Source organism: Gigantopelta aegis, chromosome 6 (assembly GCF_016097555.1).
Source record: "Gigantopelta aegis isolate Gae_Host chromosome 6, Gae_host_genome, whole genome shotgun sequence".
NCBI classification, from domain to species: Eukaryota; Metazoa; Mollusca; class Gastropoda; order Neomphalida; family Peltospiridae; genus Gigantopelta; species Gigantopelta aegis.
This window is the reverse complement of record NC_054704.1, coordinates 4,283,235-4,300,974: the sequence shown is the minus strand read 5'-3', so window position 1 is coordinate 4,300,974 and position 17,740 is coordinate 4,283,235. Positions and strand designations below refer to the sequence as shown.

General features: G+C 43.3%; 1 protein-coding gene across 1 annotated transcript in view; it reads right to left on the bottom strand.

The window, feature by feature from the left end:
• The window catches only part of LOC121373889 (endoplasmic reticulum metallopeptidase 1-like), a 39,882-nt gene that overhangs the window by 14,864 nt on the left and 7,278 nt on the right, over positions 1 to 17,740 (bottom strand). The window contains exons 3-11 of the mRNA XM_041500687.1: positions 15,828 to 15,955; positions 14,386 to 14,491; positions 12,701 to 12,847; positions 11,392 to 11,484; positions 6,633 to 6,839; positions 4,086 to 4,310; positions 2,074 to 2,788; positions 797 to 942; positions 56 to 343 (exon numbers count right to left, since the gene is read on the bottom strand). Of these exons, the coding sequence (XP_041356621.1) occupies positions 56 to 343; positions 797 to 942; positions 2,074 to 2,788; positions 4,086 to 4,310; positions 6,633 to 6,839; positions 11,392 to 11,484; positions 12,701 to 12,847; positions 14,386 to 14,491; positions 15,828 to 15,955 (2,055 nt within the window). The remainder of the gene's footprint in view (positions 1 to 55; positions 344 to 796; positions 943 to 2,073; positions 2,789 to 4,085; positions 4,311 to 6,632; positions 6,840 to 11,391; positions 11,485 to 12,700; positions 12,848 to 14,385; positions 14,492 to 15,827; positions 15,956 to 17,740) is intronic.

The window sequence follows — 17,740 nt, the reverse complement described above, 5'->3', positions numbered from 1 at the left end:
AGTAGGAGGTGGAACACCAGCCCCCCCCCCCCCCCCCGCAGTCCCAATAAGATACTTGCCTTGTACACAGTGTGTTTAAGTAGGAGGTGGAACACCAGCCCGCCCACAGCCCCCAATAACAGATACTTGCCTTGTACACAGTGTGTTTGAGTAGCAGGTGGAACACCAGCCCGCCCACAGCCCCCAATAACAGATACTTGCCTTGTACACAGTGTGTTTGAGTAGGAGGTGGAACGCCAGCCCGCCCACAGCCCCCAATAACAGATACTTGCCTTGTACACAGTGTGTTTGAGTAGGAGGTGGAACGCCAGCCCGCCCACAGCCCCCAATAACAGATACTTGCCTTGTACACAGTGTGTTTGAGTAGGAGGTGGAACACCAGCCCCCCCCCCCCCCCCCCCCCCCCCCCGCAGTCCCAATAAGATACTTGCCTTGTACACAGTGTGTTTAAGTAGGAGGTGGAACACCAGCCCGCCCACAGCCCCCAATAACAGATACTTGCCTTGTACACAGTGTGTTTGAGTAGGTGGAACACCAGCCCCCCCCCCCCCCCGCAGTCCCAATAACAGATACTTGCCTTGTACACAGTGTGTTTGAGTAGGAGGTGGAACACCAGCCCGCCCACAGCCCCCAATAACAGATACTTGCCTTGTACACAGTGTGTTTGAGTAGCAGGTGGAACACCAGCCCCCCCCCCCCTCCCCCGCAGTCCCAATAACAGATACTTGCCTTGTACACAGTGTGTTTGAGTAGGAGGTGGAACACCAGCCCGCCCACAGCCCCCAATAACAGATACTTGCCTTGTACACAGTGTGTTTGAGTAGCAGGTGGAACACCAGCCCGCCCACAGCCCCCAATAACAGATACTTGCCTTGTACACAGTGTGTTTGAGTAGGAGGTGGAACACCAGCCCGCCCACAGCCCCCAATAACAGATACTTGCCTTGTACACAGTGTGTTTGAGTAGCAGGTGGAACACCAGCCCGCCCACAGCCCCCAATAACAGATACTTGCCTTGTACACAGTGTGTTTGAGTAGGAGGTGGAACACCCGCCCCCCCCCCCCCCCCCCGCAGTCCCAATAAGATACTTGCCTTGTACACAGTGTGTTTAAGTAGGAGGTGGAACACCAGCCCGCCCACAGCCCCCAATAACAGATACTTGCCTTGTACACAGTGTGTTTGAGTAGCAGGTGGAACACCAGCCCCCCCAGCCCCCAATAACAGATACTTGCCTTGTACACAGTGTGTTTGAGTAGGAGGTGGAACGCCAGCCCGCCCACAGCCCCCAATAACAGATACTTGCCTTGTACACAGTGTGTTTGAGTAGGAGGTGGAACGCCAGCCCGCCCCAGCCCCCAATAACAGCTTGCCCCAATAACAGATACTTGCCTTGTACACAGTGTGTTTGAGTAGCAGGTGGAACACCAGCCCGCCCACAGCCCCCAATAACAGATACTTGCCTTGTACACAGTGTGTTTGAGTAGGTGGAACACCAGCCCCCCCCCCCCCCCCCCCCAGTCCCAATAACAGATACTTGCCTTGTACACAGTGTGTTTGAGTAGGAGGTGGAACGCCAGCCCGCCCACAGCCCCCAATAACAGATACTTGCCTTGTACACAGTGTGTTTGAGTAGGAGGTGGAACACCAGCCCCCCCCCCCCCCCCCCGCAGTCCCAATAAGATACTTGCCTTGTACACAGTGTGTTTGAGTAGGAGGTGGAACACCAGCCCGCCCACAGCCCCCAATAACAGATACTTGCCTTGTACACAGTGTGTTTGAGTAGGTGGAACACCAGCCCCCCCCCCCCCCCCCCGCAGTCCCAATAACAGATACTTGCCTTGTACACAGTGTGTTTGAGTAGGAGGTGGAACGCCAGCCCGCCCACAGCCCCCAATAACAGATACTTGCCTTGTACACAGTGTGTTTGAGTAGCAGGTGGAACGCCAGCCCCCCCCCCCCCCCCCCCCCACAGCCCCCAATAACAGATACTTGCCTTGTACACAGTGTGTTTGAGTAGCAGGTGGAACGCCAGCCCCCCCCCCCTCCCCCGCAGTCCCAATAACAGATACTTGCCTTGTACACAGTGTGTTTGAGTAGGAGGTGGAACACCAGCCCGCCCACAGCCCCCAATAACAGATACTTGCCTTGTACACAGTGTGTTTGAGTAGCAGGTGGAACACCAGCCCGCCCACAGCCCCCAATAACAGATACTTGCCTTGTACACAGTGTGTTTGAGTAGCAGGTGGAACACCAGCCCGCCCACAGCCCCCAATAACAGATACTTGCCTTGTACACAGTGTGTTTGAGTAGGAGGTGGAACACCAGCCCGCCCACAGCCCCCAATAACAGATACTTGCCTTGTACACAGTGTGTTTGAGTAGCAGGTGGAACACCAGCCCGCCCACAGCCCCCAATAACAGATACTTGCCTTGTACACAGTGTGTTTGAGTAGGAGGTGGAACACCAGCCCCCCCCCCCCCCCGCAGTCCCAATAAGATACTTGCCTTGTACACAGTGTGTTTAAGTAGGAGGTGGAACACCAGCCCGCCCACAGCCCCCAATAACAGATACTTGCCTTGTACACAGTGTGTTTGAGTAGCAGGTGGAACACCAGCCCGCCCACAGCCCCCAATAACAGATACTTGCCTTGTACACAGTGTGTTTGAGTAGGAGGTGGAACGCCAGCCCGCCCACAGCCCCCAATAACAGATACTTGCCTTGTACACAGTGTGTTTGAGTAGGAGGTGGAACGCCAGCCCACCCACAGCCCCCAATAACAGATACTTGCCTTGTACACAGTGTGTTTGAGTAGGAGGTGGAACACCAGCCCCCCCCCCCCCCCCCCCGCAGTCCCAATAAGATACTTGCCTTGTACACAGTGTGTTTAAGTAGGAGGTGGAACACCAGCCCGCCCACAGCCCCCAATAACAGATACTTGCCTTGTACACAGTGTGTTTGAGTAGGTGGAACACCAGCCCCCCCCCCCCCCCCCCCCGCAGTCCCAATAACAGATACTTGCCTTGTACACAGTGTGTTTGAGTAGGAGGTGGAACGCCAGCCCGCCCACAGCCCCCAATAACAGATACTTGCCTTGTACACAGTGTGTTTGAGTAGGAGGTGGAACACCAGCCCCCCCCCCCCCCCCCCGCAGTCCCAATAAGATACTTGCCTTGTACACAGTGTGTTTAAGTAGGAGGTGGAACACCAGCCCGCCCACAGCCCCCAATAACAGATACTTGCCTTGTACACAGTGTGTTTGAGTAGGTGGAACACCAGCCCCCCCCCCCCCCCCCCCCCGCAGTCCCAATAACAGATACTTGCCTTGTACACAGTGTGTTTGAGTAGGAGGTGGAACACCAGCCCCCCCCCCCCCCCCCCGCAGTCCCAATAAGATACTTGCCTTGTACACAGTGTGTTTGAGTAGGAGGTGGAACACCAGCCCGCCCACAGCCCCCAATAACAGATACTTGCCTTGTACACAGTGTGTTTGAGTAGGTGGAACACCAGCCCCCCCCCCTGCAGTCCCAATAACAGATACTTGCCTTGTACACAGTGTGTTTGAGTAGCAGGTGGAACACCAGCCCGCCCACAGCCCCCAATAACAGATACTTGCCTTGTACACAGTGTGTTTGAGTAGCAGGTGGAACGCCAGCCCCCCCCCCCCCCCTCCCCCGCAGTCCCAATAACAGATACTTGCCTTGTACACAGTGTGTTTGAGTAGGAGGTGGAACACCAGCCCGCCCACAGCCCCCAATAACAGATACTTGCCTTGTACACAGTGTGTTTGAGTAGCAGGTGAAACGCCAGCCCCCCCCCCCCACCTCCCCCGCAGTCCCAATAACAGATACTTGCCTTGTACACAGTGTGTTTGAGTAGGTGGATACTTGCCTTGTAACACCAGCCCGCCCACAGTCCCCAATAACAGATACTTGCCTTGTACACAGTGTGTTTGAGTAGGAGGTGGAACAACAGCCCCCCCCCCCCCCCCCGCAGCCCCTGGTAACAGATACTTGCCTTGTACACAGTGTGTTTGAGTAGGAGGTGGAACACCAGCCCCCCCCCCCACAGTCCCCAATAACAGATACTTGCCTTGTACACAGTGTGTTTGAGTAGCAGGTGGAATGCCAGCCCCCCCGCAGCCCCTGGTAACAGATACAGCCAGACGATGTTGTGCATCACAGTAAACCACGACATGTCTCGTCCCATCGTCGTCACCGTCACCGCTACCATCAACACACAGGCCACCACCACCAGCCATGTGAGGACGATGCCCAGCACTGCACCAAGCAGTTTCAGTAAGTAGAATCCACCTGACACACAAAAACAGTAGCAGCTTACCTGTGTGTCTTGTTAGTTTTCACTGTAACACTGCAGTTGAATTTTTTTTGGATATGACCATAAGTTGACATGAAAATAAGTTAAATCATGTTTCACTAAGACAACGGCATATGAAATGGAATGGTTTAGGAGAATGACAAATTGATTGCCTTGCAATAAAAAATGTAATGCATTTTATTTGAAACTTCATGTAACTGGTCGCCTAGTACCATGTTAGGAGAGTGATCTGATCAGCTCGCCTTGATTGTGTTCATGGTGAAAACTGTAACCTATACAATGTGACAACTTACAAAAATTGTTGGTGTGACACTGTTTGAGTCATAATCTTTTAAACTCAATGTGTTTTCATTGAGCCAAAATAGGTGTGCCAATAATCAGGGTTTTTTTTCTAAACCAGTCAATCCTACTATGGCTGAAGCACAAATTGAATCACTGGTGTCATGGTGCCTAGCCTATGACCTTTTGATCCCAATGTTATATTTCAATGCCTGTGCTTATACAACTTTAGACTCTAATCTCTAATTACGTCACACACATATAATTTGTATTGAGTTGCCATGACATTAATACCTCAAACTCTATAAAAATAGTAAATCTCATCTCATCATGACTATGACCATTCATTCTGTACTTTTCATTCCAAGTTTTGATTATGTTGAAGCAAGACGTGTGTCTGTGCTCGCTCGAGCTACCCCCCCACCTGGGGGGACTCATCACCAGCTTTGGAATGCTTCTGGAATACCGGGTTTCGTGCACCGGGTCACGGGCTTCGGTGACCTTGGTGTACGGGGACCCGGTACCGCCGAAGAAAGGAAGGTGGAGGAAAAGGAGACGTGCACCAGGGAAGGCTCAGGCGGAGGCAAAACCGGTGGCTAAACCACCGGCAGCGGCTCCGTCTGCTTCGCCACCCACCGCCACCCCCCATAAGAAGACTGGAGTGGAAGAGGCCCCAGCCCCTGACATCCCGTCCTCTACGATGGTTCCAGATGGACCAACTCCACAGGCCAGGACTTCAGCGCCTCCGGTTGTGCCGCCGATTATACAGGCGGCACCCGTTGAGGCACAGGCCCGAAAACTGGCTATTGTGAAGCAGAAGGCAACCACTCCCCCGAGTGGCCAACCAGACAAGCCATGCCCTCCGACTCAACCGCCGAATCCTGTCACGGACACCGAGGAGCAGTGGTCACTTAAGGCCGGCAAGATACCAACGCGCTACTCCAGGATAGTTAGGACCAACCTCGGGGATGTTCGTCACCTGCTTAGTCAACCGAAGCAGCAATCTTTCCAGCCTCTGCCAAAGACCGAAGGAGAATTCGCGGTGCACAAGGTCACTATGCAGGATGGGCGTGGGATCTGTCTCACGGTGCGCCAGAATGGCCTTTACCATCAAGGATTGCTATTAGAAGAAATGGACAACCCGACCCTCCATCGCATCATTAAGACAGTCACCGGGAAAATTACCGTCCTATTACAGAATACTTGGCAACAGGCACGTACCGGCAAGCCCTCCGGCAACTTGACGCTTTCTTGTTCATCCATTCTCCCTGACGACATCCCCTCTACCAACATCCGTTTCCTCCGTGAGTATGGACTATACTAGACTTTAATCTTTTAGGCCGTCATTTCAAAAACTTTGTTTATTTTTTTGTAAACAGTCGGTAAACCTTTATTTTCGGCAGTCCGTCTAAATTGCTCAAAATCACCTTAAAACCTTTTCGGCCGAGCAGTCATAAACCTTTTGGTTTTAATTTAGAGTCCAGACATGTCTTTGGATGCAGTTACTCTTTGTAGACTTAGGTAAATTACAGGCTTCACCGAGGAATCGAAATTCAGCCAATCAGAGCACGGCTACCACTCGGTGTTACTTCAAGTTTGCGAAGTGTCTGCTATTCGGTCCACGCTCGCGCCTGACCGCACTAAATGGCTTTTTTCCAAAACCTGCACACTTCAAACTCAATCCCCCCCATCTAAATTTTAATTGTGTGCTGTTAAAATGTAAAAAAACACTCACAGGTATAACAAGAAAAGTGATATAAATTAATAACAATGTATCACTATGTTTGTGAAGTAATGAGAATAGTAACTAACCTTCATGAATGTGTTTTTAACCAGGGCCCCGTTCCACGAAGCGATCTTACCACTAAGTTTATCTTAAGTGCATAACTACCATGTGTACGTAAGGTGATTTTAGCGCTAAAATTGCTTCGTGGTACAGGGCCAGGCACTGTGCTTATTTCAATGCTGCAATGCCAGTGTAAATATTAGACAAAACAAACAGAGGATTAAAAATCTACCTTTACTAAGTGAAACCTTTTTTGCACAGAAGACCAGCATTAGGACAACCACCGACCAGTTAATGATGACAGCGACATTGTGTGGGTAGTAGACCATGAAGAACCCAACCACATCGTAGAAGACCATATTGCCGTGTTTCTCTTCCCTGGGATGCACTACCTGGGGACTCGACGCGAGGGTCGTCAGTAGAGACATCACGTTTTCACCTGACACAAATACAGGGCAAAAAAAAAAAAGGATTTAGCTCTCATCATCAGAATGTCTAAAGTGATGTGATTGTGCGACTTTTTTTAAATCTTACATTTTTATAGTTAATTGCATTGCTGGTTATGAAATTGTCTAGGCATGTGTGTGTATATATATATATATATATATATATATATATATATATATATATATATACAAAGATCAGAAAGTGGAACATAACAGATATAAATAAAACTGGTTTATGTACTGAAATTGGTGGCTGGAATGGGTTAATAAATGAGCATGCAGTGACAATAATCTAAAATGTTTTTTCTTATTAGTCTAATACTAAAATTGCTATTATAATTGCGTCACACATCAGCCGCAGATTGACGTTTTTGCCTCGGTCTGCAACTGCCCCATGATCAAGTGTTATAAATTTAGCCCCGATCCAATATGATCGGAGTCCTCTTGTGATGGAGTTACAACATCCACAATTTGTGACCCGAGCAGAAATGTGTTGTTTTGTTTTTTCATCCTGACTGTAGGGGTCTGATCTGTTAAATCACAATGTCGACCTGTGCCAGTCTTTAAAGGTAAACACCTATCAATATAATAAACAAAAGTAAACGGATAGTGACACCTCAGCACATTTTAAACTTTGCCTATTTGGTGTTTAGCATATGGTTATTTAGTACCTTATATTAATACCACAATGTACAACTTAAGAAGTGTGCCAGCCTCACCTCCGGACAGATGACATAAAAAGACTTGTTTTGTATATTAGTACCACTATGTATAGACTAAGAAGAGTGCCAGCCTCACCTCCGGAGAGAAGACATAAAGACTTGTTTTGTATATTAGTACCACAATGTATAGACTAAGAAGAGTGCCAGCCTCACCTCCGGAGAGACGACATAAAGAGACTTGTTTTGTATATTAGTACCACTATGTATAGACTAAGAAGAGTGCCAGCCTCACCTCCGGAGAGAAGACATAAAGACTTGTTTTGTATATTAGTACCACTATGTATAGACTAAGAAGAGTGCCAGCCTCACCTCCGGAGAGAAGACATAAAGACTTGTTTTGTATATTAGTACCACTATGTATAGACTAAGAAGAGTGCCAGCCTCACCTCCGGAGAGAAGACATAAAGACTTGTTTTGTATATTAGTACCACTATGTATAGACTAAGAAGAGTGCCAGCCTCACCTCCGGAGAGAAGACATAAAGACTTGTTTTGTATATTAGTACCACAATGTATAGACTAAGAAGAGTGCCAGCCTCACCTCCGGAGAGACGACATAAAGAGACTTGTTTTGTATATTAGTACCACTATGTATAGACTAAGAAGTGTGCCAGCCTCACCTCCGGAGAGACGACATAAAAAGATTTGTTTTGTATATTAGTACCACGATGTATAGACTAAAAAGAGTGCCAGCCTCACCTCCGGAGAGACGACATAAAAAGACTTGTTTTGTATATTAGTACCACGATGTACAGACTAAGAAGTGTGCCAGCCTCACCTCCAGAGAGACAACATAAAAAGACTTGTTTTGTATATTAGTACCATGATGTATAGAAGTGTGCCAGCCTCACCTCCAGAGAGACAACATAAAAAGACTTGTTTTGTATATTAGTACCACAATGTATAGACTAAGAAGTGTGCCAGCTTCACCTCCGGAGAGACGACATAAAAAGATTTGTTTTGTATATTAGTACCACGATGTACAGACTAAGAAGTGTGCCAGCCTCACCTCCGGAGAGACGACATAAAAAGACTTGTTTTGTATATTAGTACCACGATGTATAGACTAAGAAGTGTGCCAGCCTCACCTCCGGAGAGACGACATAAAAAGACTTGTTTTGTATATTAGTACCACGATGTATAGACTAAGAAGAGTGCCAGCCTCACCTCCGGAGAGACGACATAAAAAGACTTGTTTTGTATATTAGTACCACGATGTATAGACTAAGAAGAGTGCCAGCCTCACCTCCGGAGAGACGACATAAAAAGACTTGTTTTGTATATTAGTACCACGATGTATAGACTAAGAAGTGTGTCAGCCTCACCTCCGGAGAGACAACATAAAAAGATTTATTTTGTATATTAGTACCACGATGTATAGACTAAGAAGAGTGCCAGCCTCACCTCCGGAGAGAAGACATAAAGACTTGTTTTGTATATTAGTACCACGATGTATAGACTAAGTGTGCTAGTCTCACCTCCGGAGAGACAACATAAAAAGATTTGTTTTGTATATTAGTACAATGATGTATAGACTAAGAAGTGTGCTTGCCTCACCTCCGGAGAGAAGACATAAAGACTTGTTTTGTATATTAGTACCACGATGTATAGACTAAGAAGAGTGCCAGCCTCACCTCCGGAGAGAAGACATAAAGACTTGTTTTGTATATTAGTACCACGATGTATAGACTAAGAAGTGTGCTAGCCTCACCTCCGGAGAGACGACATAAAAAGATTTGTTTTGTATATTAGTACCACGATGTATAGACTAAGAAGTGTGCTAGCCTCACATCCAGAGAGACAACATAAAAAGATTTGTTTTGTATATTAGTACTACGATGTATAGACTAAAAAGAGTGCCAGCTTCACCTCTGGAGAGACGACATAAAAAGACTTGTTTTGTATATTAGTACCATGATGTATAGACTAAGAAGAGTGCCAGCCTCACCTCTGGAGAGACGATATAAAAAGACTTATTTTGTATATTAGTACCACGATGTATAGAAGTGTGCCAGCCTCACCTCCAGAGAGACAACATAAAAAGACTTGTTTTGTATATTAGTACCACAATGTATAGACTAAGAAGTGTGCCAGCCTCACCTCCGGAGAGACGACATAAAAAGATTTGTTTTGTATATTGTTTCCACGATGTATAGACAAAGAAGTGTGCCAGCCTCACCTCCGGAGAGACGACATAAAAAGATTTGTTTTGTATATTAGTACCACGATGTACAGACTAAGAAGTGTGCCAGCCTCACCTCCGGAGAGACGACATAAAAAGACTTGTTTTGTATATTAGTACCACGATGTACAGACTAAGAAGTGTGCCAGCCTCACCTCCGGAGAGACGACATAAAAAGACTTGTTTTGTATATTAGTACAACGATGTACAGACTAAGAAGAGTGCTAGCCTCACCTCCGGAGAGACGACATAAAAAGACTTGTTTTGTATATTAGTACCACGATGTATAGACTAAGAAGAGTGCCAGCCTCACCTCTGGAGAGACGACATAAAAAGACTTGTTTTGTATATTAGTACCACGATGTATAGACTAAGAAGTGTGCCAACCTCACCTCCGGAGAGACGACATAAAAAGACTTGTTTTGTATATTAGTACCACGATGTATAGACTAAGAAGTGTGCCAACCTCACCTCCGGAGAGACGACATAAAAAGACTTGTTTTGTATATTAGTACCACGATGTATAGACTAAAAAGTGTGCCAGCCTCACCTCCGGAGAGACAACATAAAAAGATTTCTTTTGTATATTAGTACCATGATGTATAGACTAAGAAGAGTGCCAGCTTCACCTCCGGAGAGACGACATAAAAAGACTTGTTTTGTATATTAGTACCATGATGTATAGACTAAGAAGTGTGCTAGCCTCACCTCCGGAGAGACGACATAAAAAGACTTGTTTTGTATATTAGTACCACGATGTATAGACTAAGAAGAGTGCCAGCTTCACCTCCGGAGAGACGACATAAAAAGACTTGTTTTGTATATTAGTACCATGATGTATAGACTAAGAAGAGTGCCAGCCTCACCTCTGGAGAGACGATATAAAAAGACTTATTTTGTATATTAGTACCACGATGTATAGAAGTGTGCCAGCCTCACCTCCAGAGAGACAACATAAAAAGACTTGTTTTGTATATTAGTACCACAATGTATAGACTAAGAAGTGTGCCAGCCTCACCTCTGGAGAGACGACATAAAAAGATTTGTTTTGTATATTGTTTCCACGATGTATAGACAAAGAAGTGTGCCAGCCTCACCTCCGGAGAGACGACATAAAAAGATTTGTTTTGTATATTAGTACCACGATGTATAGACTAAGAAGTGTGCTAGCCTCACCTCCGGAGAGACAACATAAAAAGATTTGTTTTGTATATTAGTACCACGATGTATAGACAAGAGTGCCAGCCTCACCTCCAGAGTGACGACACAAAAAGATTTGTTTTGTATATTAGTACCATGATGTATAGACTAAGAAGTGTGCTTGCCTCACCTCCGGAGAGACGACATAAAAAGATTTGTTTTGTATATTAGTACCACGATGTATAGACTAAGAAGTGTGCTAGCCTCACCTCCGGAGAGACAACATAAAAAGATTTGTTTTGTATATTAGTACCACGATGTATAGACTAAGAAGAGTGCCAGCCTCACCTCCAGAGAGACGACATAAAAAGATTTGTTTTGTATATTAGTACCACGATGTATAGACAAGAGTGCCAGCCTCACCTCCAGAGTGACGACATAAAAAGATTTGTTTTGTATATTAGTACCATGATGTATAGACTAAGAAGTGTGCTTGCCTCACCTCCACGCTGCATACATCCTGCAGCGACCATGTCAGCCACGTCGTTCTTTGTGTGATACACAAACCCATTCTGGATGTGTGCAATGTCGAGACCTGTACAACAGTATAAGCACATGGTCAAAACATCATCCTAGAAACATATTATTGTGTTCAGACAGGTACAAACTAAAATGTGTATTTTTATTAATGCGTTTGGCAAATGCAACTTTTAAAAATCACAAAGCAAAACAAATCACGTAAATTGGTTTAAACTTTTGGTGAACCAATCAAAGTACAATGTACAAAACCTATTTTAATAAAGATTTCAAGAGAGCTGAAAAAGAATAAATTTTAGGTGTTTTTTTTAAATTCCCTAATGTGGTATAACATTGTTCTGGGTTTTTTTTTTTTAATTCTCTAATGTGGGATAACATTGTTCTGGGGGGTGGGGGGGTTCTATCGTTTTCAACTGAATCGATCGCATGGACATCGCTAGCTGATAAACGTAGTTTTACTTTTATAAGGCGGTGTAAATATTATTTAACATGCACAATAGATAATTGCAATAATGAACACAATCTCTTCTGTTCTTTTTGTAAGTGGTGATATCTCTAATAAAACGTAGTTTTTATAATTTATTAAGAGTTGCATAATATACAATAACAGTGAGTAAAAATCATCAAATGCTCGTAAATAAACGCAACTTTTTTCGATTTTTTGCCTAATTTTAATAGCCATTAACTGACTTAAAATATAAAAATTACAAAAACCCACGAAAATAATACTTACCGATTCATTTATGAACTTTATTTTATGTATTTATAAAACATTTAAGTGAATATGTCAGTACCCACTCAACGTGGTTTTTGTCAAAAAGTAAACCAGCAGTCTAATGGTTAACACACTAAATCAATAGAATAAACGTTTTAACAAATAATTAACCAACATGTTTTATTTTTATTAATACACAAAATCAGAAACTAAACACTTCAAAAGTAAGCTGAAAACATATACCAACATGTGTAACTTAATACATCAAAATAAGCTGAAAATGGGTTTTTTTAAATTTATAATGGTCTAATTTAAACTTTTTTAAAACAACACAGTTATCAAAGTATTTTAATTATTATACTAATACATGTAATGTAACAACTCCAAACAAAATATGTTAAAAGAAACTCAAGAAATATTCATTAAAATGTTTAAACTGAAAGATGGAATAAATATGTCAAAGTATAACTTATGGTTTAACTTCATATTATACAGAGTACATCAGTCATCTGATAATGTCTTTGGTTAGGGTTAACAGGAAATTAACTTGAGTACGTACCTGCAATATTTCCAAAGTCTCTAAAAATGCGGTAGTCTGTATCGGATGGCACCAGTCCACTCTGGAAGATTTCCTGACTGAACACCGATCCGCAGGGGTAGACGGCTGAACTAGCATATGCCCTCACCAACCAGGGGTGCTCAGGACCTGCAGCGAACAAAGTGCAAATCATCATCATGGTAACAATATACATGTACATCCACATTTTATGTCATCTTTTACCACTATTTAATAGCTTAGCACTAACATTGTGAAGGTGGTTCATCCCAAATACTTAGTAACTTATATAAAAATTTAATGCTTAGAAACAGTGACTAATACTCATTTAATATAATTTAACACCGTGTCTGATCACAGTTAACCCAACAGGCTTTGTAAAATTGTTCTTTAAATATGAATTGAAACTGAATTTGTCAAATATATTTCACAGTTGCTAAATTTGGCTACATTCCCTCAAAATAAATTTGTCAAGTCAATCATAATTTCCATGAATGTTATTGCAGAAGAAATAAAACACACTTCAAAATTCAAATTGGATTATTATTGTGTTTTATAATGTATTCATGAATGTGTAATCATCTCAGTGCAAACCAGATTGACACTGTGTGTTCTCTGTTGATGAATACCTGTTTGGAAGACTATCTCCCAGCCCCCAGCCCCTGCTGATTCCAGATTGACATTGTGTGTTCTCTGCCGATGAATACCTGTTTGGAAGACTATCTCCTCGCCCCCAGCCCCTGCCGAATCCAGATTGACATTGTGTGTTCTCTGTTGATGAATACCTGTTTGGAAGACTATCTCCCAGCCCCAGCCCCTGCCGAATCCAGATTGACACTGTGTGTTCTCTGTTGATGAATACCTGTTTGGAAGACTATCTCCCAGCCCCCAGCCCCTGATGAATCCATACTGACATTGTGTGTTCTCTTTCGATGAATACCTGTTTGGAAGACTATCTCCCAGCCCCCAGCCACTGCCGAATCCAGATTGACACTGTGTGTTCTCTGTTGATGAATACCTGTTTGGAAGACTATCTCCCAGCCCCCAGCCCCTGCCGAATCCAGATTGACATTGTATGTTCTCTTTGGATGAATACCTGTTTGGAAGACTATCTCCCAGCACCCAGCCCCTGCCGAATCCATACTGACATTGTGTGTTCTCTGTGGATGAATACCTGTTTGGACGACTATCTCCCAGCCCCCAGCTCCAGATTGACACGGTGTTCTCTTTGGATGAATACCTGTTTGGAAGACTATCTTTCAGCACCCAACCCCCAGCCCTGCCGATTCCAGATTGACACTGTGTGTTCTCTTTGGATGAATACCTGTTTGGAAGACTATCTCCCAGCCCCCAGCCCCTGCCGAATCCAGATTGACACTGTGTGTTCTCTTTGGATGAATACCTGTTTGGAAGACTATCTCCCAGCCCCCAGCCCCCAGCCCCCAGCTCCCAGCCCCCTTGGAAGACTATCTCCCAGCCCCCAGCCCCTGCCGAATCCAGATTGACATTGTGTGTTCTCTTTGGATGAATACCTGTTTGGAAGACTATCTCCCCGCCCCTAGCCCCTGCCGAATTCATATTGACATTGTGTGTTCTCTTTCGATGAATACCTGTTTGGAAGACTATCTCCCAGCACCCAGCCCCTGATGAATCCATACTGACATTGTGTGTTCTCTTTCGATGAATACCTGTTTGGAAGACTATCTCCCAGCCCCCAGCTCCTGCCGAATCCAGATTGACAAAGGCTCCAATACTCCTGGCCCATGGGTGTTTGGTGATAAACCCATGACTTGCCTGCAAGTAACCACAGAAATATTATTAGAAATTTGTATGAATATAGCTCACTTTATTTAGTAGTATTAGTGAGAAAAGCATGTTTCTGAGATCCAGAAATCACTCCATCAAAGGCTTGGATTTAGTGGTTAGCCTAACATTGGCTACCATGTTTCCACCTGTATCAGCAGAGCTTTTAGAATTTTTTTTATAAAATCCACTAGCCATGAGATCAGTCATTTTAAACATTTACTTAAAAATTCATGAGCCCTACTTTACTTTAAGTTAATACAATTTTACTAAATAATAGTAATAATCAGATATGTCACCTAAAGAGGGAGATAGAGCTTAGAAAACACTACACTGGGGGGGGGGGGGGTTGGCAAGATAGACTTTAACTGCAACATTTGACAAACATTTTTCACTAGCAGTCGGGCATGAAAATAGTACCGGTAGTTATTTACTAGCCTAACATTGAATATCACCAGCCATGGGAGTGAGGCTACCATAATCTAGAAGCCCTGATCAGTGAGAAAAGCATGTGTTTCTGAGACCCAGAAATCACTCCATCAAAGGCTTGGATTTAGTGGTTAGCCTGACATTGGGTATCATGTTTTCACCTGCCAGGACGGAGCCTGGGATCCGTTTACGAAGCGATCTTAGACCTAAGATCACATTAAGTGCATATGGTAGCAATACACTAAAGGTGGTCTTAGTGCTAAGATCACTTCGTAAAACACGGCCCAGGTCAGGATGACAAGCTCATACACAGACAAGATTTTGTATTCTCCTACTTATAAGTAGAATGATGAATTTCAAAATATTTAGGTACCATCAGTGATAAAAGAGTACATTGCTTATTTTATTGTTTGAGCTCAATGCTCTTCAATACAGCCTCAAAACAAAACACATTTAACTCCCAAAATATTAATTTGCATTTATCATGAAGGGAAGATGCTTTCTTGATCACATTATACAGTTAAAAGTGTCAGTCATGGCATTACAACCTGTATTATATTTTCCTCATCACAACTTTGTCAAAATCCTTTTCAACTCTAAAGCTGTATCCTAACTGGCCATGAGCGATGCGAGTGATTATTTTAGAAATCATTAATTTCAATTATCTGGATGTGGTGCTTTAAGTCAATGATTTCTAAAAATAATTGCTCACATCATTTGCGTCCAGTTAGGAGACAGCTTAAGATACAGTTTTGATTATAGAAAGTGGTCTTATCATTCAGATTTACAAATGTCAGTCTGTATAGCATGTTTTTCTCACTGTCAGTGTTAAAAATGTATTATATAACTTTATTAAGTTGTGTTCATGTTAAGCCATTAACAGTAAACGTGTGAGAACCTGCAGGATGTCCTCCTCGGCGCCGTTGAAGAGGAAGATGACGTTGTGTGTGAGGGGCGTGTCGCGCTGGGACAGAGCTCGCAGGATCTCCAGCATCAGACAGCAGCTCACAGCACTGTCGCTCGCACCTGCAGCAAAATTATTTATTTTATACCTGCAGGAAACCTGTATAATTATTTTTTAAATATGTATGTATTAAATATATATATTCTTAACCAAAAAAGATCCTGTGCATGTATTACACAGAGAATACAACATGAGTGGCCGTTAGATACCATTTATCTCACGAGTTGTTTTAAAATGTGTCTAACGAGTTTCATACATTTTTAAACGAGTTGTGAGATAAATGACCAGTATCTAACAGACACAAATGTATTACCGGTATTCTATTTCTTACATGTCCTCAAAATCAGGTTTTAAGCAAATTTTAACATCTTTTTCGACTAAAAGTTATTTACAGCCGTTGCACTTGTAGCGAACTTACGCGTCACAGAACCATGATTGTCAGATTAACTATACGTCACAATGTAATCTATTTCCACAGTGTTGTTTTTCATTGGCTGCATGGAACTGGTAACCTGATCATTACCTACGAGCAGCCAGTCGTATGTCTTGAAATAGTTAACACAAATTGTTAATTATCAAAAATAATGCATGATGTTCTTACAAACAGTTGTGTAAAAAACAAAGTGATTCTGTTTAATGGGAATCAAAGAAAAAAAAAAAAAAAAAAAATGTCACAGACAGGTCTCTGAAAATAAAAAATTGGGGTTAAACCATTTATGGCCAAGTTATATTTATTTTTAAAAAATTCAGGTAAACCACTGTTTCGTTTTTATGTAACTGTCACGGGGATCCTATAATATCCGTAACTGAATAATACATGATTATCCAAATATCTCTCCTAACTGTATATCTATTAGATCTCTCTGTATCGGGCAGTCCAATGCCCGAGTGGCTCGTCTCTAGGTATATCAGAGATACGATCTTACATAAATATTTATATATATAGCACGTTAGTTCACTTGAAAACACAACAAAACACAACAAAACACAATACACTTTGGAATCTGTATTAACCTTAAGCAGACAAATATATCTGCCACAGTTAATTACTTACAACAATAATAATAACAACCCGGAACTAATCACTTAATTAGTTAATCACTAGGTGTCTAGTTTACACAATATTCTAATCACTTCACCGTGATACAACACGCACACGTGTGATAATTGAGAAACGCTTCCAGGGGAACTTAATTAATAAAGGAATTACAACTCTATTCCTAACTGGTTAATTTTTAATTAACCCTTAACTACTCATTCAGTAACCTTGTAATACAGAATTAATACTGGTACCTATCACAATAAAGACAATAACCTACAGTTTACCTAGGTCCTCTAGGATGACTGGCTAAGCTTTAATAATTTTAGAACAGTGAAGCCTACAATTTACTTTGTCAGTATACCGGAAACACTGTCTAAATAATATTGGTATAATACAGTATTAAAATATTTAAAGTCACATCAATCACATCAAGGTTATACAACAGAGCAGAAATATATATTTACCAAGTCCAAACGGACGCGTTCCCCGGAAGCCTTCCAATATGTATCTTCTCGATATATCTAAAATCCTAGCTATTTACTATAAAATCCGAATATCGCCTTGGGGTACAAGGCAGTACCGAATACCTACAAGTGATATTTCCACAGCAACCAAGACGGCATATTTTTCTTAGATGGTCAGACTAGCTGTCGCCAATCGCTAGAAAAACAAGGTCGTAAAACAGAACTCGCGGAGGTATTACGTAACTACTGGCCACATGGCCTCCGCACCTGGTCTGGGTGTGTATTGGGAACAGCTTGACCACCGTCGCACGGAGGTATTACGTAACAAAGTGCCCACCTAG